The sequence below is a fragment of the Martes martes genome, assembly GCF_963455335.1.
Source record: "Martes martes genome assembly, chromosome: 8".
In the NCBI taxonomy this organism is placed as follows: Eukaryota; Metazoa; Chordata; class Mammalia; order Carnivora; family Mustelidae; genus Martes; species Martes martes.
Window position 1 is genome coordinate 104,323,129 of NC_137895.1, and position 22,136 is coordinate 104,345,264.

The 22,136-nt window shown below is 54.5% G+C and overlaps 1 protein-coding gene across 9 annotated transcripts in view; it reads right to left on the reverse strand.

Annotated features, from left to right (window-relative positions):
• Window positions 1–4,314: 4,314 nt before the first annotated feature.
• Window positions 4,315–22,136, reverse strand: part of TEAD4 (TEA domain transcription factor 4) — a 63,294-nt gene continuing 45,472 nt past the window's right edge. For 7 of the 9 annotated variants that reach the window (XM_080812070.1, XM_080812073.1, XM_080812069.1 and 4 more), the window contains 7 exons: window positions 21,477–21,520; window positions 20,886–20,941; window positions 18,291–18,421; window positions 16,841–17,014; window positions 6,054–6,194; window positions 4,733–4,885; window positions 4,315–4,617 (listed from right to left, as the gene is read on the reverse strand). In XM_080812070.1, the coding sequence (XP_080668196.1) occupies window positions 4,504–4,617; window positions 4,733–4,885; window positions 6,054–6,194; window positions 16,841–17,014; window positions 18,291–18,421; window positions 20,886–20,941; window positions 21,477–21,520 (813 nt within the window). In that variant the 3' untranslated portion in view covers window positions 4,315–4,503. Of the gene's footprint in view, window positions 4,618–4,732; window positions 5,054–6,053; window positions 6,195–16,840; window positions 17,015–18,290; window positions 18,422–20,885; window positions 20,942–21,476; window positions 21,521–22,136 lie in introns of all 9 variants that reach the window. The other 2 variants (XR_013967313.1, XR_013967314.1) reach the window with 1 other exon arrangement.

Here is a 22,136-nt window from a genome sequence, read left to right on the forward strand (position 1 = left end):
TCGTGGGCCCGGGCTGACACAGAGCGGAGCTTGGGTGTTTTCTGTGAACGTGTGTGCGCACGCGTGTGCATGTGAGTGTGTGCGTGTGTGCGTGTTCGGGGTGGAAAGAGCAGAGTCAGGGCAGGTCTTAACACACCTAAGTCACCACCACTCCCTGGGTGCCCACCGTGAGCTCGGGCTGTCACCTCTGTCCAACAGCAGCCCTGAGTCAAAGCCGTGTGAGTCCCATCTCACAAGCGGGGCTACGAGGGTCTGGGAGTGGGGGCTAACTGCTCGAGGTTGCATAACGTGGCAGCAGCTACTCCGGCTTCTTGAGAACGACACCCATCTCGATTTAAGTCTTTGGGGCAGAGCTTCTTGTTTTCACTTCTGGAGCTGACACACCAGGTAACAGAAGAGGGGCTGGGACATGGCAACTACGGGCTACCCCCGCCCCCAAGCTAAAACCCATTGCCGCTCTACCTCACACCCCTCTCGGTGCAGGTCCGGCCCAGGGAGCGCTGCACACCCCAAGGAGCCCCGCACTAGGCCCGGCGCCACAGGCCAACAGGAGCTGCCTGCCTCCTACCTCCAGCCCCGTCAGAGTGCCCCACCCACTGTCCCCCGAAGCCCACAGCTGGGGAGAGGATGCAGGTGGCACAGTCTGACTGTCCCGAGCCACGGCTGCCCCCCGATCCTTGGCCCACCAGCTTTAGTCCTGAAGGGCAGAGTGGTTGTCTACACACGCACACATGCACGCACACACGCCCTAAGCCCTTCTGTGGGGGCACTCACCCCACTCCACAGAAGTCCACTGGTGGCCACTGAGGCAGTGTGCTCGGTCACCGTCAGACCAGAGGTCTGTTTCCATGTCCTCAGCCCAGCCATGCACCCGGCTAGCTCTAGACGGGTCAGGAGGGCTCAGGGCTCCACCCCCGCGGGCTCAGGGCCCTTACCTGCCAGGGTGCAAACAGCAGGAATCGCACTGCCTGGTACACGAGCCCTCCTTTGGCAGATGTTTACTGAGCACCTGCTATGCTCCAGACCTGGTGTCTGGTTTACAGAAAGTAACAGACGGAAGAAGCTACAGTCTCCACCCACAGAGTCTGGGAGGAAAGACAGACTCAGGAGCAGACAATTACACATGCTTCTCTGTGGGCCCCACCAGCCCCGGTGTCGGTTTCTTTAAAAAATTGAAGATTAAAGATCAAAAAGACTTACTCCCTTGCTTCAAACACTTCCAGGACCTCCCTTCACATGGAATAAAATCCAAAGTCCTTGCCAAGCTAGGGGGTGGTGGGCTGGGGGAGGGAGCTGGCTTGCATCCCCTTCCCCCTCATCCCCGGGGTCTGGACGGCCGGCCCGGGGCTGGATCTAGCCTGTCGCCCCTGTACCTTAGCCCATACAGCTCTCTCTCTCTGCACATGCCCCACACCATACCTCCCTGCCTCTCCTCACAATGCCTTCCCCCCCACCCTCCCCAGACTGCAAGGCTTCCCCAGGGACTCTCACGTCAGCACCCTTCTCTGCCTTGAATGCACGTGTCAGTCTATATGTCCCATTACTTGCTCACTTCGTTTTCTTCCTCAGTGGACCCTGTCTGCCTGGGTCAGTGACCCCAGCGGCCGGCATGGAGCAGAGGCAAACAGCTGCTAACTGAGAGAACACATGAACACTCCAGGCAAGTGAGGTCACGGCTCTGTGCCCTGCTTCCTGCATCTGTCACATGGGGGTGGCATGGTGCCCCTGGCTGAGGATGAGAAGGGACGACAGCAGTCCCTATGTTCTGGGTCAGAAACAGAAGGCTTCTGCCACACAAGGGCAGGTGTGATTCACCCTTCCACATGACAGGGGGTGACCACGTGCCGGTCCCTGAAGTATGAGTAGGAGTTCTCCAGGAGGAGGCGAGGCCAGGGCACAACCGGCCAGGAGAAGCTGCGGGGCCAAGGCCTAAAGGCGGGGAAGGACGCCTGATTCAGAGGGCGCAGGGGAGTGCCAGACAAGCCTGGGAGAGCGGTGGGCCAGGTCAGGGCTCCCACTGGCCCCCAGGACCACAGGCCGCACTGTACCGGGGGAGAAGCATCTACACCTGCATTTCCCATGGCTGACAGGTCTGGAACCTACAGCTCTACGTATGTGACTTTCCACGAGGCACCTGAGGTCAGCTCCTGAAGAGAAGGGAGCATGCCCAGCTCACACCTGGCCCGGGCATCTGCCCTGCCTCGCTGTCACCGTGATCCAAAGGCTCAGCTCCTGAACCCCTGCACGTGTGTCACGGCCGAGGCTGCTCACGCATCCTTGTGAGCATCTGCCTGAAGGTCCAGTCAAGCCAGAAGGGGGCACCACGGGTCCTCCTTATCCAAACAGCCCAAGGGGAGAGGCGCAGAGAGATGGTGATGGTTGTGACAGTGACCGGGGAGGGGCGGGAGAGCCTCACACAAACCCGCCGTGGACACATGAGCACATGCCGTCTGCTCGGGAGCTCCCGGACCCCATGCCCCCCGCCCCGCCACAGCACGTCTTTTGATGAGAGCCGACCCCCACATACAGTGGAGTCATGCAACTTGGCACGAGGTCTAGCAGCAGTCCAGAGGCATTTGGTTAAAGCTGTTTTCTGGGGAGAAGAGGCAGCCCCCGCCTGTGAGGGCAGGACACCGGACAGCTAGCTTCCTTTCCCCATCTGGAATGCTGGCCAGCCTTCGTCCCATCTGCTTATCTAAGCACTGCCCATCCTCTAAGGGGCAGCCCCTCTCCACCGCAACCGCTTCCCTGGGTCTTCCACGCCCTGCTCTCTCGCAGCTCTGAACTCCAGCTTCCGTGAGGCACAGCCAGCCCCGCTGAGGAGCTCTCCAGTCCGACTCTTCAGACCGTGAACTCCAGCTGTTAATAATAATGTATATTTCTCGAACACATTTATGTGCTCGGCACATTCTAGGCACTCTACGTATCCGAGGTAGGTACTCTTATAATACCCATTTTACAGATGGGGAAACTGAGGCACAGTGAAATTAAGTAACTTGCCCCAAAGCCACAAAGCTACTCAGTGGCTGAGTGCCAGGATTTCAATCTTAGCTGTCTGACTCAAGCCCTCGATCCTAACCACCATTCCGTGACACCTCCTAGAATGCTGTCTTACTTCTGTATTCCCATAATAGCTCCCTGAGTGCTGGGCACAAAGTAAACACCTGCTGGTTGAATCTTCGTTCCCTTCTGCTCCAGGCTTCTGGAATTGTGGTTCCCATTAAGGGTGATAAGAGGGCCACTAGATGGCAGCAAAGAGCCAGACCCAGGCCTCCCTGAGGGAGGGGAAGATAAAATAATTACATTCATTTAGTGCATCTTGCACCAGGCACTTACAGACGTCAGCTCTCCTTCTCACTAAGGCCTTCTAAGGTCGGTGCTATTGCCCCATTGCCCTCCCCTTTACAGAGAGCAAAGGACCCCAAGGCTCAGACAGGTGGAGTAATTTGCCTGAGGTCAGACAGCTAGGAATACCGGGACTGAAGCCAGGACCACCAAAACCCTAAGCCTGTACAGCTCTCCGAAGAGAGACACCAGGGAACCCTTCACTGGTTCCCTCAAGGCCCGGGGTGGGCTCCACAGCCCTCCTCCACCCACAGAGCACAAAGAAACTACCACTGTCCGGGGAGAGAGTGCAAAGCCTGGGCTGGCTCGGAGGCAGTCACCACCCAGCAGACACCCCTGCTGTCAGGGAGCCCGAGGTAGGACTCACAGAACACGAGAACTGGGTGGTTTTAGAGACCACTGGTCCACTAAGACCTTTGATCCACCTTCTCAGCCTTCACCCCCACAAATGTGTCGATGCTGCGTGACACCAGCCTCACCACCTAAACTCCACAGGCTGGCCTCGGCACCACTACTCCTGCCCTCCCTGTCTCAAGCTCCAGGCTATGGAACCCACTCTCACCAGGGATGCATGAAAACTTCTAGAGAGTTCTGGCTGCATCCTCTTCCAGCCTTTCCAATAACTGTCACCTCCACACCTAAAACCCAAGCCCAGGGCTGGACCAACCCTCCCTGTTGGCTGTCCTGCAGACAGGGCACCAGTGGTGGCTAGGACACCGTGCACCAGTCCCTGCAGGGGCACACACGGGGATGCCCAGCACAGAGCCCTGAGCCCAAGCCCCGACCCCCAGTGCGGCCGGCAGCACAGTGCAGGGCTCGAATGGCAGCAGGGGAACCATCCCATCGGGAGCTCTGCATCTGGCAACATTCCTGGCCAAGTCCATGGGGCACCTGTGGGGCTGCTTCTGGCCTGTTTCCCAGTCTGCCCCCCTTCTCCCGCAGTCCCTCCCAAGGCTCAGACAGCCAGATCAGGTCCTGGGAAAATACACACCATCTTGGGTTTATTTGGGGTTGGGCATTGCAGGTTCAGGCAGTTTGTTCCTGGATAGGAAGAGTCAGGACCTCTCCGCACTCCTGGCACTTCGGGCCTCTGCAGATCCCCTCCCCACGTCCCTGCACACACGACGTCTCTTCCCCCCTCCCTGCTCCCTGAGTCTCTTATTCCTTCACCAGCCGGTAGATGTGGTGCTGAGCCCCGTGCTCGCTGGCTGACACCTCGAAGACATACGCGACACACAGCAGTGTCTCCTGCGTGTCTCTGTTGGTGACCACCTGCAGGGGACAAGAAAGATGAGAGTTAAAGCCCCAAACAGGGGCTCAACGTTGTCTCGACCCACCGATCCCTTCACGCCGCACACCTGCAGCACAACTGCCCCCCACCACGCACCTGCAGGATGGTGAAGTTCTCCAGCACGCTGTTCATCATGTACTTCTCGGGCAGGTGCTTCAGCTTGTGGATGAAGTTGATCATGTACTCGCAGAGCGGGGACCGATGAATGCGGTAGGAGTAGTGGCCGTTCTCATAGCGGGCGTACTCTGTCTGCAGGACCCAGGGGGCAGCGGGGGCTTAGAATCTCTCTTGACCACTTCCTGCCCCGGCCCAGCTCTCTGGGGAAGCTCCGTGACCCACTCACTGTCCACCTCCTCCGTCAGTGATGGGCAGACCAGGTCGAGGAGGAGGGAGCTCAAGGACATAAGCGCAGTGGCACTAGGCAAGATGGGACAGAGCAGTGACTCAGTCCTGCCGGCACGTGAACACACACTAATGGGCACGACAAGTGCACGGGAGCATGGGACATCTGAGCCACACTGCGGGGCTGCCCCGATGTCAATCTCCCGGGTGCCAAAACAATACTCTAGCTACACAGGACGCTGCCAGGTAAAGGGTACACGGGGTGACAATGGCACAGCGTGTGGAGCCATAATTCTCTCAAAATAAACATTTAATTAAAAATAAATCGGGCGGGGGGGTCCCTGGGTGGCTCAGTGGGTTAAGGCCTCTGCCTTCGGCTCGGGTCATGATCCCAGGGTCCTGGGATCGAGTCCCACATCGGGCTCTCTGCTCGGCGGGGAGCCTGCTTCCTCCTCTCTCTCTGCCTGCCTCTCTGCCTACTTGTGATCTGTCTGTCAAATAAATAAATAAAATCTTTTAAATAAATAAATAAATAAATAAATAAATAAATAAATCGGGCGGGTTCCTGGGTGGTTCAGTGGGTTGGGCGACTATCTTCAGCTCGGGTCATGATCCCGGAGTCCCGGGATCAAGCTCCGCATCCGGCTCTCTGCTCGGCAGGGAGCCTGCTTCCCCCTCTCTCTCTGCCTGCCTCTCTGCCTGCTTGTGATCGCTCTGTCAAATGAATGGATAAAATCTTTAAAAAAAAAAAAAAAACTCGAAAAGCATTTTATAAACCACTATTGGTGCGTAGAGGGTTTTAGGCACTGGTGTGTTTCCACAGTTCCTGGGTGACCACAGGGGTGGTGGGGGCTGAGAAGCCCAGGACTGGGAGTGCTCTCTGCCCTGGTGCCAGCCTGGCATCGGGTTGGGTTGGACATGAGCTGGGTTACCGAAAACTGGCAGACGTTCGAGGGGAAGAGCTCACGGACTCAGACAGATGTGGGCAAAGCGGTGGGGACAGGATGAAGGACAGCCTGAAGCAGGGGTGGGTCTGGCTTAACAAACACACGGGGCGGGGGTGAGGGGCTCCTACCTCCACTTTCTCTACCACCTGCTTGCCAAAAGAGCAGACCTTGGTGGAACAAGTGATTATCATGTTCTCCGGACTCTCGTACTGGCTGGAGACCCCATAGAAGGAGCTGCCTTCATCCTCGATGTTGGTGTTGAGGTCTGCCTGGAGGAAGACACAGGGAAGACTCACAGTGGACTGGTGAGTCAACAGAGGCCCTGCTGGGAGTGGACCTAGGGGGGAACTCTGGGGCCACCATCCAGGTTCTAGGGCCAGGAAGACATCAGGAGGGCCTGAAAAGAACTGGGAGAGTAGGATCTTGGAAATCTTCCACCCTTCTCCACACCCAGGCCTGGTGTAAAGTCAGGGTGTGTTACCTAAACAATGGAAAAAGACAACACTGTCATCTGCATTAGTCATAGGCCTCCGCTACCCATTTAGGCACCAACACACCCAGCAGTGGGGTCCCCCAACTTTGTCTTTAGGACTTCAGGTTTTATGGTTTTATAGTCTAAGGCTTTGCTCTTGTTAAACTGCAAACATCTGAATCTATATCAGTCATTTCTATTTTAGTATGAATTTGTCAGATCCTTTCCAGAGTCAATTTTGATAGTGCAGTAAGCGTGGGAACAGAAAGCCAGAATGGGAGCCTGGCGGAGGGGAGAGTAGGAGGGGGTGCTGGGACTCCTCTCTGTCTCATCCTCCAGTCCAGCTGGTCACTGGACCCTGCCAGTGCTCTTTTGGAAATGGCTCTGGGGGCTGGCCTCTCACCCATCTCTACGGCAGTACCGAGTCCAGCCACCCCTGACTTTTCACATCTCTGCTGCAGCCTCCAGCCGAACCCTCCTCCACTGCTGGTCTTCCTCCCTTCGGTTCATTCTCTACATTCTCTGAGAATTCTCTTCAAAAGATGAGTCTAACTGCACCCCTCCATGGTTAAAACCCTTTCACTGACCCTTTGCCATCAGAGAACCTGATGCTTGCTCCCCAGCCTGGCCTGGGAGCCCCTGGTCCCCTAGATCAGCTTCCTGCTGTTCCCCAAAACACATCTTTTCTTCCTCTGCTGACAGCAGAGCCTAAAGTGCCTCCTGCTGGGTGTTGGGTTGATTTGAAATTTTTCTCTTAGCCAAGGTGGGGTAAGATTCCCGGTTTCACACACATCCCCTGCAAGCGGGATAGAGCAGGATCTCGGCTTCAGCGTGACCAGTGAGGCTCCCTGACCACAGGCCTGGCCCAGCCCCACAGAGCTGACAAGTGACGAGACGCAGGTCTTCAGGCTCCCACTCCCATGCTTACTGCGTCCGGCAGAGTTACAGGGAGGGAGGGAGAGCTCAGATGAGACAAGTCCACATCTTGGCAGCTCTCAGGCAGACACTGTGCTTCTGAAGCCCCGAGCCAGTTAGGGGTCCCCATCCCCCAAACTTGGGCCCCCCAGTGAATCATCCCATCTGAGCCAGGGCTTGCTAGCAGAGCAATTCAGAACTCAGAACAAACGTACAGATCTAAAAAGGCTTCGTCTGAGGGTGCAGTCTCTCCTCCCACCCACACAAGCAGCCTGAGCACCGCCAGGCTGGACCCAGAGCGCGGCAGCCCCACGACGCAGAAGCTCTGGACGAGGCTGAAGAATCTGACACCAAGGCCTCCTCTGAGCAAAAATCAGGGGCTCCCCAGAACCGCAGAAGGTTCTGGCACCATTCAGAGCCAGGCACCAGGCAGTTCTGTTACCGGCCATTAGGGGATGCTCAGTCATTACGTTTCTCTCTTTTGGGGAAAGTTTTCGAGAGCAAGAACATTCTCTGAACTGCCGGCGACTGTTCAGTGTCTTACAGCACAATGAAAATATTAGGTAGCCACAAGGGCCTGAATTTCCTGTTGAGTTTACTAAGGAGGGCCTGTGTTTACTGTTGCAAAATGAAGATCACCTAGTGAAAAAAAAAAGGCAGGTTATGGAACACAATGAGGATGTATTAACTTTCATGATGAGAAAAAGAAAATAGGCTGTTTTCATGCTGAATAGAACGGCATAGGTTTAGTGCACTCTGTGATGGTTTTAATGAGGCCACTAGGAAGACAGGAGAACAAGGAATTCCAGCTACATTCAAGGTTCAGCCTCTGAAATAAATAGCAGCGTCTCGGCCCTGGGGTGGGGATGGAGCTGGGCAAGCAAGGGGTGCCCCTTAGTCCTGGCCGAGGGTGGGGGGCAGTCCTCACTGGGTTGGGAGTTGAGGGTACCTGGGACCAGCAAAGGCCTTCCGGTGAAGTACGTGGTGAACAGGGACCAAAATCCAGCTCTCCATCTCCTATTTTCCCCACTAAGTCATATGTTCCTCCTAGGAAACCAACTTTGTTAGACTTCTTTAAAAAGGAACAGTTTGCTCAAAGTATGCTGCAGCCAGAAGCACGGGGCAGGAGCGTGAAAAAGAGCTGGCAGGAAGGCCGGCTGCCTGGGAAGGGCAGGCACCCGAACGCAGGAGGGTGGGGGCCGGCCAAGGGGCAAGGCCAGGGCACAGAATGATGGTGCTCGGACCACAGCCACCGCCAGGGTCCTCTTGATGAATGACATGCTTGTGTAGCACCTACCAGGGCCCTGTTCTGCCCCCACTGCTTTCTCTTAAATCCACTCATTCCTTACGTCCATGCTAAGGCCATGCTAAGTCCAGGAAATCAGTCAGGAACTCTATTTTTTTCTGTGATAATTACTGCACAACTATTAAAGGAGAAATATTTGTTTGTATGCCACCGAAAAGAATGCTGTGCACCAGGGCTAGGCAGGACCGGCCCAATCCCTCCCAGGTTCTTCCCAGTGCACAAAGGTCACAGCTGCCTAGCGCCCCCGCACCGCCCTGGACATGCCATGCCCTTCACCACCTTGTGCTGCCAGAATCTGTTCAGATGGCCTCGGCCCCTTCCAGAGGGAAGCACCCTGCCAGCAAGGACTCAGCTCTCCCGGGGCTCTCGGGCCAGGCCTGGGGAGAGGCCCTCCTCCCAACCCCGCCACCACCCGCCCCCAACAGCTGCCGCCTGTGGCTGTTCAGACTCTCACCACTGGGTGGCGCCAAGTGAGATGAGTCATGAGCCCCCCATCCCTGCCCCGCCATAACCTTCGCCCCAGCATAAGCAGGTCTTGGTCCTAGCCTCCCACTCACCTGGCCCTTCCATCCCTCAGTCACCCACGTCTCCCGCCCCATCCCAGCACAGCCAAGGGGAGTGGGGTCCAGAGAGGCTGAACGTTGTCTCTGCTGTCAAGGAATTCATAACTGGTGGGCCGGCAAGGAGCACGAGTGCGATGCTGTGAGTGGTACAGAGAGAGGAAGAGAAAGAAGGAGGTAGTGGGAAAGAGAAACCTCCTGCTGTGACCATCCTGGGGCCGGCCCTGTGGCTGCACAGCCCAGAGCCAGCAGATGTGGGCAGTGACACAGACCAGCCCTGCCCCGCACCTCCTCTCGTCCTCACTGCCTTATCCTCCTGAGGACTGCCCCACCACTCTCCAGCAGCCATACATCGCACACTTCCTGTCCACCCCTGCACCCCCTCACTCAACCGTGCTGGTTTTCTCTTTCTCAGACGAAGAGGAAGGCTGCCCCCCCACTTGCCCTCCTGTCCTCCGAGTGCCCCCACACTCTCCTCCCTCTGCCCTATTCATAGCTGTGGTGTGGGTGGGCAGCCCAGGCGGGGCCTGGAACAGGTGTGGGGGATCGGGTGACGGACAGATGAGCCAAGACAGCCGCAGCCCAGGAGAGGGGGCCGGAGGGGCTCAGATTCATTGTCATGTGCTGGCATGTGCCTGGGAGAAGTGTCAGGGCCCAAAGGGAGCAGCAGGCTGGGATGGGGGCCGGTCTGATGTACTCTCCTCCCTCCGAAGCCTCAGTTCACCTCTGCCCAGCATTTTTCAACTTGCAGACTGGTGTTAACAGCCCTCGGTGTCCCAGAGCTCCCTCTCCCCTGCCCTGAGGACAGAGGTGGCCCCAGCTGGTCCCACATGTTGTGGGGAAGGAAGAAGAGACTTCAGCTGCTCAGTCCCTGCTCCAGACCCTGCATGTCCCACCCAACAGAGCAAAGTCTCACAACTGAACCCCTCCTGCACCCCACGCCAGCTCAAGCTGGAAATGATTTGTTCCCCCAGGCAGAAGCCTAGGAAATACTACCACGGCCCCATCAAAGGAACAGTAACTTCCAGTGGGGATGGGCTAGGGGGCTGGGTTAGGGACGTCAAAGTCCTCCTCCCACTCCAAGAAGGCCCTGGTCAACTCCCCATCGTCTAGAAGGGAAGGCTTCAGGGGAGGCGGCTTCGTTTCCTTTCTAAAGGAGTGTTGCCCCACCTCCCAGGGGAGGGAGTGGCCAGGCCAGGGGCAGGAGCAGAGGGTTCCAGATGGCTGTGAGGACCCCAGAGCTAACCAAAAGGCTCATGCTTAGCAAGCAGGAGCATTTCCTTTTCCCCCATCGCAGAATTTTTATGTCCCTGGTGCTTCTGTCCACCCCACACAGGAAGGACCAAATGACTGCCCTGGAGCCCTGGCCGCCGGCAGGCCCCCATCTCTGATTTCACCTGTCCTTTCCCTGACCAAGCGTCTGCTCTTCAGAGAGGGCCTGGCTCTAGGGGCTCAAGCAAAGGGCAGGGCACCTTGGGGCCCTCAGATACACAGCCTCCTGCAGACCATTAAGAACAAAACTGCTGATGGTTCAGATGGAGAAACAGGCCCAGAGAAGTGGAGATGCACTCGGGCCACAGCTCTCGAAGAGCAGAGACGAGAGCCTCTATGTCCCAGCCAGAGCCCACTGCTGCCCCCCTGTTCCCCCAGGACACACCAGGAGGGCCCCACTTATAGCCCACCACACTCCCCTATATCTGTACACTAGTTATTGCCCAGGAACACAAGATCTGCTCCAGATCCTCCCACTTGGAATGTGAACTCCTGGAAGACAAGGGCTGTGTTGGGTCCACACAGCAGGGGCCATGGGCACAGCCCACGGGCAGGGCACAGGGGCCACACAGAGAACTGGCCTGACCAATTTTCTCAGCACCAACTGTCCCCTCCCTTCCTTCTCCCATCCATCCCTATCACCAAATGATAAATGAAAGCATCAGAAGGAAGGAGGGGATGTGGGCCACAAGCAAGGCTGGAGAAAACATTTTAATTCCTTTTCCCTACCTGCCCACTCTCACCTGCAGGCAGGACAGCCCTCATTTTCTGGAAAGGAAGTCTGGACTCCAGAGAACCCAAGAAGCCCAACTGCCCAACTCTACCCAGGATGCACAGTTCAGTCTGCTGTCTCCGCACTGCCACTATCTGCTGCTCCTCAGGGCCTCGTGGAGCCTCTTATAGGCAATCCACAGCCTTCTCCAGCAGAAGCAGAACCCCACGTAGGGGCACCCACAGCCACTCTGTAAGGTCGGGCAGTTCCATGTCCTGGTTCCAAGCACACAGCCTAGACACACAATGAGTGTGAATCCCCGTTGAGCCGCTATGAACTGGCTGACCCTGGCAAGTCATTTCACCGCTCTGTGCCTCAGTTTCCCCTCTAGAGAATGAGGCCATCAACTGAACCTGCCTTCAGTGTCGTGGCAAGCATGAAACACGCTGATACATGTAAAGTGATGGACAGTGCCTGGTGTAACCTTCCACCGAATGCCCTGACCTACGTCATATGTATGTCACAAGAACGACCACAGGAAAGAGGCTTACCCTGGCTGGACGTCTCAAAGCCAGGCCCTTGCTTACTCCATTCCTCAGTGTCCCCCCCCCCCTTTTTGTGAAAGGGGAGGCCTAGGATGGTCCTCATCTGGATGGTGGCTAGAAGAATACAGAATATTACTACTAACTAAAAGAAGGCAGGAGCTAGTGAAAAAGGCCCCAAATTCCTCATCCCCCCGCCCCCCAGGTACTATTCCCACAAATGCCTCCTGCCAGCCAGGCCTTCCTTCTGATCTGAAATGACAACCTCAGGATAGCTGAGCCAGTGCCGAGAAGGAGTCACCAATCACCTCCCCCAAGGTCCTTCTTCCAAGCCAAGGCTAAGCCGGGACTGGCTTGGGGGCCTGGGGGAAGGAGCACTCAAGAGTGTGTGTGGACTTCCCCCCTCGAAAAGGCCAGGAGCCCCCCCAGATGCACAGCAGGGAACGGGAGCTACTGCGCCGGCAACACAGAGACGCTGAGGACGGCAGCCCATAGCAAAGCCTCTTACTTCCAACTTCACGGCCGGGGCCGAAAGGGACAGTAGAGAGAGGAAATGGGGAACTGAAGTGGGTTAAGCTCCTCCTGGAAAAAGGGAGAAAGACATCCTGCCCCATACATCACACTCTTAATTAAGGCCAGCCTGTCTGGCTGAGGTCCTGCCTGACCTAAACTAGAGCAGCCTCCTCCTCACTTCCAGTCTGGACGGTTGACTGATCCAGCTCAGGACAACTCTGGCCGTGTCCTTCCCCGCTGGGAAACCTTCCGTGATTCCTCATTACCTGAAGAGAAGGGATGGTAAAGATGTTGCCAAGTGCCACTATCTGCCCCCATTGCTACACCCATGGCGGCCATCACTAGTCAATCTGGAACCTTCTCCCTCTAGATCTTCTCAAACCAGCATGCCGAACAAGGACTACCAATCCACGAGAGGTGACACTCTAGTTAAAGCTGCTTTCCAGGACATCTGGTTAAAATGGGAGACGGACCATACAAGTTCATTTTTTTCCCTTCCAGGGAACCAACTAGAAACAATGGCAAGGAACTTTTTTAAATGTGTTGTGCCATAAAGATGAAGCAAACAGAGGCAAAACCACCCTGGCAAGAGAGTTCCACAAATTCAAGAAAGCTAAAGGCTGACCAGAGCTAGAAGGAACTCTATGGGTAAAGGAAGCAAGTGGAATCACAGCCTCAAAGCACCTTCAGAGGCCTCAGAGTAAGGAGTGAGCAGCCGTGGTTGAGAGAAGCCCTGAGGGGCTTGGGCCTGGAGAGGCCAGGACGGTGCAGGCAGGGAAGGTACAGGCTTCTTCGCACAAGACACTGACTGAAAGGCCGTACCAAGACCGGTGAGTCCTCCAGGCCCACCCCTCCCACCCTTCGGCAGAAGACCAAGAAAAAATCATTAGAAATTTTACAGGAGGGCATCAGGTTTCAGGGAGCAGGTCAGACAGGGGAGAGAGAATTGAGTGAAAGCTGCGTAAGAAATGCTTGGATCCCCAGCCCTCCCCACTGTCCCACACCTCGGCTGCAGGGACCAAGTATATCCCCTTCCAGGGGCATCATTCAAGGAGAATTCTCTGGAGAAACTGAACCACCTCAAGGAAGAAAAAAAAAAAAGGTCTAATAAACATACTGACATTTATTGGTTCCCTCAAAAAACACCAGATGACTCCTCAACCCCAAGCACCTTAAAGTGAAGCCCACCAGGTGACAAGTCCTACCCTGTACACAGAGCTCCCAATCACTAAATATGGATATGGCACAAACAACAAAGGAAAGACTCCATCAGACTTCACCAAAATGAAAACCTTCTCTGCTTCAAAGGATACTATCAAGAATGTGAAAAGAGCTGACGGCCTAGGAGACGGTATCTCCAAACCACACACCTAATAAGGGACTTCTGTCTGTAATATATAAGCTCAAACTCCATAATAAAAGACAACCCAACTTAAAAATCAGCAAAGGAGCTCAACAGACATTCATCCAAAGAAGACAGACAGGTGACCAATAAGCACAAGGAAATGCAAATCAAAACGACAAGGAATTCCACTTCACACCCACTGAGAGGGGTATAATCACAGAAAATTATCAATTGTCAGCAGGGATGTGGAGAAACAGGGACCCTCATAAAACCACTGGTGAGAATGCACTATGGCGCAGCCCCTTTGGAGAACAGTCTGGCAGCTCCTCAAAGAAGGCCAAGAGTTGCTGCCATATGACAGAGCAATTCCAGACCCAAGTGTCTCCCCAAAAGACATGAAAACCTATGGCCACACAAAAACTTGGGTGTGAAGTCCACAGCAGCATTACTCAGACAAGGTGGAAACAACCCCAGGGTCCACCAACTGATGAACGGATAAACAAAACTTGGTATATCCATACAACGAAGTATTACGGGAGCCGTAAATAACACTGAACTATACACTTTAAGTCGATGAATTATACGATAGGTGAATTATATATGGATAAATTATATATATATGGACCAATTATATATGGACCAAGAATTACAGACATTGTCAGTCATCAAAACACATAGAAAAAAGGATGAAAAGGAAACAAAGACAAAGAAGGGAACGGACGAAACATAAACACATGAGTCTCACTTTGTATCCCAGGAAGATAAAAGAAAAGTTGTAGTCATGAAATAAGATCAGGATGCCACCAAAGAACAAGAAGGAACTCTTAAAAATTAAAAATATTGGGGGGCACCTGGGTGGCTCAGTGGGTTAAAGCCTCTGCCTTCGGCTCAGGTCATGATCGCAGGGTCCTAGGATCGAGCCCCGAATCGGGCTCTCTGCTCAGCAGGGAGCCTGCTTCCCCTCTCTCTCTCTGCCTGCCTCTCTGCCTCCTTGTGATCTCTATCAAATAAATAAATAAAATCTTTAAAAAATTTTTAAAAATATTGGGGCACCTGGGTGGCTCCGTCATTAACCTCCTGCCTTCAGCTCAGGTCACGATCCCAGGGTCCTGGGATGGAGCCTGCATCGGGCTCCCTGCTCTGCAGGAAGTCTGCTTCTCCCTCTCCCACTCCCCTTGCTTGTGTTTCCTCTCTCGCTGTGTCTCTCTCTGTGTAAATAAATAAATAAAATCTTAAAAAAAAAGAAATTAAAAATATCATGGTCAAAGTCAGACATTCAGTAGAAGGTGGGGCAGAGAATGCCACCATATTCCATTAATCTAATCCATCACTAATTATACAATGCACCATGACCTTCTGAACCACTAAGAAAGAAAAATGCCATCAACTGAACTATGAACACAATAGCAACTCAAAGACTCATCCATTTTCTCCTATCATCACAAAACCCTAATTTTATTCAGAATGACAGTTTACTCAACTAAAAGAGTACATTTTCCTGGCTCTTTTGTGGCTAGGTGCAACCACACAGAATAATTAAGTGTTGTATGTGACTTCCAAGAAAGCTCCATAGAGGATCTCTAGTGATTTCAAGGACCTGCTGGACCAGCCCTGGACAGTCTACCTCCAGACTTACTTTACATGGAAGAAAAATAAACTACTTATTATTATATTTATTTATATTATTTTATTATATTATTTATAATATTATTTATAAAATTATTTATTATATTATTTATTTATTATAAAATTATTTATAAAATTATTTATAAAATTATTATATGTTATATTATTTATTTATTATAAAATTATTTATTATATTATTTATTATATTATTTATATATTTATATATAATATATATAAATATATATATTTATATATATTATTATACTTATTATTATGCTATACTGGGTTTTATGTAATATGTACTCAGATACACTCAACCAATTCAGAAGAATTAGAAGATACAGTTAAGGAAATCTCCAAAAAAATGAGTTGGAAAATCAACAGAGAAATTGTAAAAATCATAGACAGTAAGTCCAGGATATCCAAAATAAGACTAATATGGGTTCTTGGATAAGAACACAGAGCCAACAGAGGGAAGGAAATCATATAAGTAAATTTCCCCAAATTGAGAAACAAAAATCTCACAATTCAAAGGGCCTGGCTTAAAAAATCAGAAAGTAAAAACATACGTATCCCAAAGTTCACCTATGTGAAACTTAAGAGTGTTAAAAAAGGCATAGAAAGGAAATGCAAAATTTTCAGAGATAAAAAACAAAAACTAAAACAAAACAAAATGACAAAAAAACAAAAACCCAAGTGACATAACAAAGGACAGAGAATCAGAAAGTGACCACACTACTCGTGTCTGAAGACAATATTGAAAAATGATTCTTGAAAGTCATTTCTAGAAAAATGATTCATGACTTAGATCCTATCTATACACAGTCAAACTATCAACCAAGCACAGAACAACAGGCGAACACTTGAACATTTATCTATCCCACATTTTTCCTTAGGGAAGTACCAGAGAATGCTTTCCAGAAAAATAAGCAGGGACACCAAAAAGAGAGAAATATGAGATCTGGAAAACCACAGATTCCACACAGGAGAAAAGCAAAAGCAGGCTCCAGAAGGACCTATTGTACTTCCCCACCACAGGCTAAGTGTGCGCTTGTCAGATGCTCTTCCCTGCACCCCTTTCCTGTGTGCACTGGGCCCCTGGGAGGTAAGCTCCCAGAGCAGGCACTACAGCTTACTGGGCTCAGAGGAGATGTTTCAAAAGCAGGGAACTCTCCTCTCATAGCTTCCATGCAGGGGTGAGACAGGGAAAGCTACAGAGGCTAAGCCTATGTTCGGGAAGCTGGGTGGGTGTCTTTCTTGGGGTGAGCTATCCTAAACCTACAGCCCACTTCTGCAAACCCTGTCCAACCCAACAGTGGCCCTGCTGTGGCCCTGAAGCGAACTCAGGACTTGGCATTCCAAGAGTCCATGTAGGCTCTTTGCCGACCCCTCTTCAGTGTCCCCTGAGGTCTTGTTCCAGTAGTCCCCTTGAGGCTGTCATCACCTCTCAGGACAGGGCCTCCTCCTGCTAGCTTGGCTCTCTGGCAGCCCCTGCTGCTCCTGGGTTCAGCCTCCCACTGCCCTGTGGCCGCTGCATGCTTGGACCGCCCTTTGCACTTACGGAAAGGGCACCCGATGCCCACTCTTTCTCTTTCCTCCTCCTTATCATCAATGTACTGGGACTGGAAGGAAGAGCTTATCAAAGGGCTTACCCAGAATTTCACAAGAAAAAAGGCATTGGAAGGTCCCCGTTCAAAGAGCTCCTTGAGTCCCCCCTTTTTCTCCGGGAATTTGTCATAGATCTGGCGGATGTCCACAGCTTCGAGGTAGGGGTCACTGTAGCTTGGGCTGGACTGGCCGATGTGCACGAACAGGTGCTTGTTGTACTGCGGAGAGAACAGCTGGATTGAGGGACAGGTACGGGGTAGCAGGCAGCCAGAGCAGACCAGAGCTGGGATCACAGCCGCATGACCTGGAACAAGTGACTTCAGCTCTCTGGGCCTCAGTTTCCCAAGTGGTAAAACGGAGACAGTAAAAGGACCCAATGTAAAGCCAAGTTAATGGGTATAAAGCCTCTGGGGCTATGCCTGCACCTTACTAGGCCTAGTCGCTGCTCAATAAACAAGGCTCCGTGGATTTGCCCTCGGCAAATCACTTCCTACCTCTGGACCTCTCTTATCTGCGATGTCAGACCACCGACCTAGATCAGGTGTTTTCAAACTGTGCTCCACCTGGCAGACAGGGGCTGGACTGCCCCTGTGCCCCTCACAGGCACCGGACTACACCCAAAGAAAGTCTACTTCTTTTGTTGTACACACGGGGCTTCTGAATAAGAGTTTGATTAATGGATGGGGCGCCTGGGTGGCTCAGTGGGTTAAAGCCTCTGCCTTCAGCTCGGGTCATGATCCCAGGGTCCTGGGATCGAGCCCCGCATCGGGCTCTCTGCTCAGCAGGGAGCCTGCTTCCTCCCTTCTCTCTCTGCCTGCCTCTCTGCCTACTTGTGATCTGTCAAATAAATAAATAAAATCTTAAAAAAAAAAAAAAGAGTTTGATTAATGGTTCCTCTGCTGAAAACACAAGTTTGAAAACATCAGAGTGAAACGTCTGTGAAGTCCCCCGGGCGCCCCGCCTGCTCCAGCTCCTCCTCCTCTGACCTTTCCGGATGACGCTGGTCACCCAGGACATGGGACCCGGAAGGAGACAGGGTCGGGGTGGCGCCCCAAGGATGCGGGCCGGACGTAGGAGGCTCCTCAGAGCCACAGGGGCAAGGATGGAGCAGGGGGGCTGCGGGTAGGGCAGAGGGCACGGAGAGAAGAGTGCAGGTCAGGGAGGGGGCAGCAGAGGGAGAGCCAAGAGAACTGGGATGGACAAGGGACCCCAGGGAGGGCTGTGGGGCATCAACCTTGCCCGGGAAGGAGGGGAAGAGAGGGGCCGGAGTGAGCAAAGAAGAGGGAGGGGTGAGTGAAGGAAAGGAAAGGGGAAGGGAGGCCAGCGGAAGGGAAGACTGGGAAGGAACAGGGGAACTAGGGGAAGCCCAGAAGTGGAGTGGGGCAGAAGGCCAGGGCAGGAAGCCAGAAGCAGGTGGGGAAAGAGCTGAAGACACAAGCACCTGCAGGAACAGGAATGGGTAAGAGAGCCGGCCAGACCCGGGCCAGGACCTACCGTATCGGGGTCTTGCTGCTGCTCCAGGAAGGCAGAGAACTCCAACATCCAGAGCTTAGAGCTGGCCACACTGCGGCCCTGCCATGGGGGCGCCGGGGGCGACGGGGTGGGTCCTGCAGGAGACTCAAACCCTGCGCGCAGGAGAAGAGGCACATGGGGAGCGGTCCACACCCGGCCTCCCTGCCAACAGCCTCTGCAAGGATCCCGGGCCCAGCAGTGAGGTCCCGAGCTGACCAGGAGATCTCTTGCCTTCCCTAAATAGGCCTCCTAGCAGGGGTGGTGGAGGGCGGCGCTTGGCCTGGTACAAGCTGTACCCTTGGGCCCCTGGGAAGAACTGCACTCGGGGGAAATGGACATTGGGTGGGGGGCCAGGATGCCAGCGGGACCAAGGCCTTCCTGAGCAGCACTGCCGGGTTCTCGCCGGGGAGCTTGTGGTCCAGTCCGAGACAACCAGACCCAACCACCCCTACGATGCTGGAAGCCCCGTGGGAGCAGGAAGCTTCGTGATCTGTTCACTGCGGTCTCTCCAGCCCCTACAACAGCACCCGGCTCAGAACAGGCACTCCATACAGGTTTGCTAATAAAGGAAGTAAGGAACGTGGTAAGAACTGACAAGGTATGCACTCAGGCGTGGAGAGCGAAGGCTTCTCCCAACACGGCGAGGCCTGAAGGAAGTAGCAAGTACACGCAGGAGGCAGGAGGCGAAGACAGGGAAAAGCACTCGGAGCAGGGGGCAGGGCAGAGGCAAAGGGAGAGGGCTGGGAGAAGCTCAGCGGATCTGGAAGCTAGGTCTTCGGGGGAACTGGAGAGCAGGTGGGTTTGTGCCCGAGGCAGGAAACAAAGGTGAAGAAATGGACGCGGGGTGGGGGGGGGGGGGTGGCGGCGGCTAGGCTAAGCGGCATGAATTTGAGCCTGAGAGTTCGGAAGTGACAGGATTGGAGGCGGGGCAGGGAAATGATCAGACCCGCATCTCCAGAAGGTCCTCCCCCACGTGAAGGACTAGGCAGGGGTGAGGCTGTCAAAAGCACGGTCCTGGGGACGTTTTCAGGGGAAAACTGAAGAAGGCCCGAACGAAAGCAGTGTGGTGGAGGGAAGAGTCAGAGACCCAGGAGGCACACAAAGGAGCAAAACCCCCAGCCGTGGCGCCTGACGGGATGGGAGAAAGCAGAGAGGCAGAACTCCAGGTCGGGAGAGGCAGGCGGGGGGGCCCCCCGCGTGCTGAGGTGGGTAAGTCAGGAGCACTCGAGAGTAGTCAGGAGCACTCAAGGAAGGAATCAGAGAAGAAACAGAGGTGGGCGGAGGGCCGTGCTGGACACGTTAGCCCTGCCTAATGCCCCAGCTGAATGGCTCGCTCATCGGTGCAGCCCCGCTCACCGAGGATGTGCCGTGTGCCGGCCACAACCGGCTCCGTGGAAGCGCAGACCAGTTGCTCACAGACACTGGGCCCCCCAACCCGATACTGGCAATAAAAAGCATTAAGGGCTAGATGGGGGCGCAGAGCGCTCAGGGCGCCTAAGCGGGGCAGGGGCAGGGCAGAGAACTTGCGGGAGGACGGGGAGACTAAGCCACAGCCCAGAGGCAGGGTGGGTGGAGCCACGGAGGGCAGGAGGGAGAGCAGAGAAGCTGAGTCACCAAGGAGAGCCATGCAAGTCCTACTACAGACTTTAGATCGTACCCAGAAGGCACCCGGGAGCCAGGAAAAGATGTTAAGCCTAGGAACCACAGGGTGGGATGGATGCTTCATCAAGGTCACTGAGGTGAATCACGGGGTGAAGAGAGGAGGCAAGATAAAACGGGACACAGGTTAGGAGGCTACCGCAGTCACGCAGGCGAGAGGAGGAGGGCCTGAACCAAGACCGAGGCCAGTGAGACGAGGGGACAGACAGGAGGGTGGGCTACTCGGGACTGGGAGAAAGCAGCAATCAGGACCCCAAGAGGGGAGCGCACTGCTCTCAGGACACGACGAGCCAGGCTAGAAGGTCAGCAGAGTCATTCCCCGGGCCAGAAAAGGTGGTTAAGGGTGAGGATCTTGCCTTGCCCTGCAGAGAAGGAAGGAGGTGAGGGACCCTCATGAGAAAGAAGTGTCCCCTGAACAGGGAGGAGGGACACCCACGCTCCACGGCTCTGCTCAGGAGGGCTCCCTCTGCTAGCCAGCAGCTCCAGGCCGGAAAGCCATGCTCTCCTCGGATCTCCCATCTTGAAGGAGAAGACTACAGTGTCACCAAGAAGGGGGCCATTCCAAGAGCCAAGCTGTCCAGGGCACTCATGCAGCATATGGGGGCAACCGGGTAGAACAGCAGCCCTGGGGCACAGGCACTCCCCTTTGAACCACATGCACCCTGAAGGTCCTGAGCCCAAGTTGGGGAGCAGGTCAGGCAGCCCAAGTGGCACGAGGGGCTTGGTGTAGCACAGAGGTGTGCGTGGTAGGGGAAAGGCAAGGGGCAGAGCCAGGAGACTGGGATGTCTGTCCTGAGCATGCGCCAGGGCCACATCTAAACAGATCACGAGCTGTCCAGTTGTCAGGGGCCCTGGGACCTGGGGGGCCAGGAGCTGCAGGCATGTGAGGTGCCAGGGAGCCATGCACTGCCGACCCACCTGGCAGAGGCAGCGAAGGCTGGACAGTGTAGGTTTGCTGAGAGAAAGGTTTCACACTGTGGGAGACAGGAGAGAGCAGGTGTAAGCCTTAGGGCAGGAGGCAGCCCAGGAGCCTCCGGCAGTGTCCAGCACGCTCTGTGGGTCTGGCCCTGGTGGTCTGGCCATCAGTGGCCTTGGTGGGCCCTGGCCACCTGCTCCCTCCCCTGTCAAGTCCATCTCGTGGACTCATGGTCTCATGGATGACCCACAGAAGCAGCATGTCTACTGGGAAAATCCGCCCCTCCCTCTCGCCCTCCCTCCCTCCCTGGCCAGCCAGAGGGCAGCTCCCTGGCCTCCTCCCCTTGGGGTCCCAAGCTCTGGGTCTGCTTCACCCTGGACAGACTGTCGTTTCGGCAAATGCCACCCCAGGGTGTCCATGCTGCAGACTGAGCTGTTGTCTGTGAGCAGGAGACCCTATTTCCAAAGCTCGAGCCCCTGCTGAAAGGCTGAGGCCAGCCTGTGGTCCTGTCCCAGACTGGGGCCAGGCTCCACAGCACACGTTTATGTGCTTGGGTTCGGCTCAGAGGGCAACTGGTAGCAGGCCATACTCACTCGTGGGATGTTCCGGCTTGGCCTGGCAAAGCTCCTTGCCAAAACTGAGGAGGCAAAAAGCGCAGAGTCAGCACAGGACTAGGCACGTGGGCCGAGGTGCGGGGAGGCCAGGCAGGCCTCAGCTGGAAGGCGGGGCTGGGGGCCTGGACCCAGTGGGTGGTAAGGAGAGAGTTAGCACTACTGCCCAGCACAAGTGTTTTGAGGAGCTCTAGTCTCTGGACCTGCTCTGCTGAGAAGGTGCTCCTCGGGAGAAAGCCCAGGTTTGGCATCACAGCAGGGATATTCCTCCCTTAGAAGCCCACAGTGCGTAGCAGCACATCAGGCCCAAACAGTCCCAGATTTCAGAAACCTATTTGGTTCTAAGTGTCCCAAACTTCCTCATACAAGATAACTTTGTGTCGTTATCTAGGCAATATCCTGAGGGACTAGCAGTCTCTGGAACACACTCTGAAAACCGCCAGACGGGAGGCTCACTGAGCAAGGGGCTGGTCCTGGTCCCGTCCCCACACGCCGAGGGTGGTGCTGTGGGTGCATCGTGAAGACCCATTTAGTCCCTGCAGCAAGAAAACCCTGTGAGGACACAGCCCTGGAAAGGAGGAGCCTTTCTAGACCATTCTGAAAGTGTCACCAAGCTGGCCCCAGTCAAGAAATTTAAAATCC